The sequence below is a fragment of the Rhagoletis zephyria genome, unplaced genomic scaffold, assembly GCF_001687245.7.
Source record: "Rhagoletis zephyria isolate East Lansing unplaced genomic scaffold, Rhagoletis_zephyria_1.1 Rzeph_scaffold_12355, whole genome shotgun sequence".
In the NCBI taxonomy this organism is placed as follows: Eukaryota; Metazoa; Arthropoda; class Insecta; order Diptera; family Tephritidae; genus Rhagoletis; species Rhagoletis zephyria.
The window spans coordinates 14,364-17,437 of NW_016169429.1; the positions used below are offsets into that span (position 1 = coordinate 14,364).

At 36.2% G+C, this 3,074-nt stretch overlaps 1 protein-coding gene across 1 annotated transcript; it reads right to left on the minus strand.

Annotated features, from left to right (window-relative positions):
- Positions 1–1,685: 1,685 nt before the first annotated feature.
- On the minus strand, positions 1,686–2,869 carry LOC108377586 (uncharacterized; the record flags this gene model as incomplete). Its single annotated transcript, XM_017633858.1, has 2 exons — positions 1,686–2,544; positions 2,612–2,869. Coding segments are annotated over 2 exons (1,117 nt in total), but the record flags the coding sequence as incomplete, so codon positions are not given.
- Positions 2,870–3,074: the final 205 nt, after the last annotated feature.

The window sequence follows — 3,074 nt, forward strand, 5'->3', positions numbered from 1 at the left end:
AGCTGTTTGTTTATTATCCAAAAAAAACTTTCGGAATAAAAAATATTAGGCTAAGTTTAACAGGTAAAAAATAACTGTTACTTTCGGTCCCTGGAATATTATGCACGTGCAATGACAAAGCGTATATCTGGCCAGTCACATAAGAAAGGATCAGAAATGAATTACAAAAACTAAAATCGAAAAACGCTGTTGACGTTACTGGCTCTCCACATTCAGAAACAACCAAAAGAATGAGAATGAAGAACTCTTTGGAAAACAACGGTGTTTAAACAACGATCTTGCCATGATACTAGATTGTGAAGATGCAAGTCAGGAGGATACATACGACATTTGCAGACCGATGCAATTCCAAAAAAAAAATAAATAAATATAACTGAAACTCCTCTTGACTGGTGCAGCGTCAATCGAAAAGAATTTACAATTTTGTCAAGTTTCAAGTTTTTCGCAGCGAGCGAGTAGTTTGGCGCAGGTTTGATTTACGACCCTTTAAAAACTTTTTATTGAATACAATGTTCCAATTTTTAAATTCAAGTACTAAAAGAAAATTATTAAAAATTACTAACCTTTCCATTTTTTATTTAACTAAATCACCTAATTTACTCACCTAAGTTATCTCTTAACAAGTAAAAAGGTCTAAGGTTGCAAACAGAGTGGAAACGAAGCCGAAGACGAAGATGAAGACGAAGCCGAAGACGAATTGTTTGCGTTGCGGGCAAGCTGGCGAGTGTACATAGTGGAAGATGAATGATATGAAGATTTGTTTCTAAATAAAACCCTTTTTTTTAGATAAAATCAAAAGAAAATAAAGAAAAAAACAGCAATTCATGAAATAATTTGTATAGGACAACTTTTGGAGAATTTCGCCACTTGTATTAGTTGCGTTCGCGTAGCTGTTAATTGTTCATGTTTAACCAAAACTTACAAGTTTTTGCGTTCGCGTACGCAAAGAGAGCAAAGTGACATTTCATTTTGAGGGGAGCCATGGGCGTAGCCAGGAATTTTTTTAGGTCTTTTTTCGAGGACAATTTCTCAAAAATCAATGAAAAAACGAGGACATTTTTTTGAAAAAAAGTAGGACATATTTATTGACTAGAATATTGGGAGATACTTTAAAAGTATCATTTTTTGGTTTCTCAAAATAGAGAAACATCGTTAGTATATGAAACGAATCAAATTGATTTTATAAATTTTTACCATTGATTTCGCGTTTTATAAAACCAATTTTCTGGGATTTTCAGCAAATTTCCTGAGGACTTCATCTACTATTTCGGTTTTTCTTTCCTTTACCATTTTCCGATACACACTGAGCATGCATAGTCCTGAAAAAAATAAAAACATCGTTATCATATGAAATTAATCAAATTAATTTTCTAAAACTTTACCATTTAGTCGATTTTCGCCCATGGTTGATCTTAGCCAGGTTTTAACACGCCGCAAAGTGCTGAACGACCTTTCTACGTTGCAAGTCGTGCAAGGTAGTGCCAATAATATTTCCAATGCATGTGATACAGCAGGAAAAAAGGTGTCCGCTTCCGTGATTACGTCGCACACTTCCAAATTTTTCATCGCTACTCCACTAAGCTGTTTGTCTTTCCAAGTGTTATACCATAATTCAATTTCTGCACTTAGATCCAATTCATAAAATTCTGAAAATGGCTTGATGTCTTCTTTCAAATCGCCAATACTTTTTTTCAACAATGTATGGATGCAATGTGAGTAGTGAAAATGCAGGCAAATTGGATGACGCGAATCGATTTGCAAGCGATGATATCAACGAATCCAAATACGGAATTAGCAACGATATTTTCCAATAATCATTTGGACTCGATGCACGTTGATTTGAACGATGCTGCTGTCGTTGGGTTAGTCTGGGCATATCCAATTCAATATCAATCGACTTCGCTATTTCTTTTGCCTCGTCTAGAATTTCATCAATCACGGTATCTACAGCGGTTCGATGGCTAGAGATAACAGTTGGTATTCTATCAAGATGGTCTTTGCATTTGAGCAGGTCAAGACTTTTAGATTGAAGACCATTCACGACAAGCTCAAGAATATCCGAATATTTGGCAATTATTGAAGTGCATATGATAAATACAGGTTTCGTTGGTGCAGAGTGTAGCTGAAATGCAGCTGATCGCGTTTTTGCATTGCCTTCGGTGGATAAAGTCAGTAATGCGTTCACGATCTCAACGAAATTTTCTTTAAAAACAGCAATGCTCTTATGTTTTTGAGACCAACGAGTTTCACAAAAGGCGGGTATGTTCGGGGCACACTTTCGCCGTAGCACTGATTCTCGGAAAAATCTTATTATGTCTTTGATGGTGCCAATAGTGTTTCGTACTTCCGGGACCGTGTTCAAATCATTAAATCCAAGGTTCAATCTGTGGCTTGCGCAGTGGAAAAACAATGCTTTTTTGTATTTTTTTCGGATATGTGCTTGAACGCCTCCTTTTCCGGTCATAGCACTGCAGCCATCGTACCCTTGCCCAACGCATTTGTTCGGTTCAAGTTCACAGCTCACGACTGCGCGATCAATTTCATCTGCAATTGTTGGAGCGTCCATCGCATTTAGTTCAGAGAAACCCATGAATTCTTCTCGTATTTTTGCTTGGCTTTTGTCGTAAAATCAATGACAGTTGCTCTTTTCCTGATATATCTGCTGTTTCATCAGCCAAAATGCTGTATGCTGATGCCTTTTTAGCGTCAGCAATTATCATGTCTTTCACTACCTCGCCACATAATGCAATTATCTCGTTTTGACTTTCTGGTGAGGTGTATTTCGCATTTTTTGGTCCTTCTTCAAAGTGTTTTTTAAGAGATTCATCTCCGGCCTCAATTCTCAAGCGAATGAGATCCATGAATATTCCTAAAAATATTATAGAATTTTATCAAAAGACGAAAATATGATAAATTTTAATCTGAAATATGTTACCGGAATCTTCATCTTTTCCTCTTAATGGTGAATCGGTTGTTCCACAAAAAATTATGTTTGATATAATCGAACGGATTATTTTCTTGTTTTCTTCAATTAACTTCTGATGTCCTGTTACCATCTGTAGGTCCACTGGCTT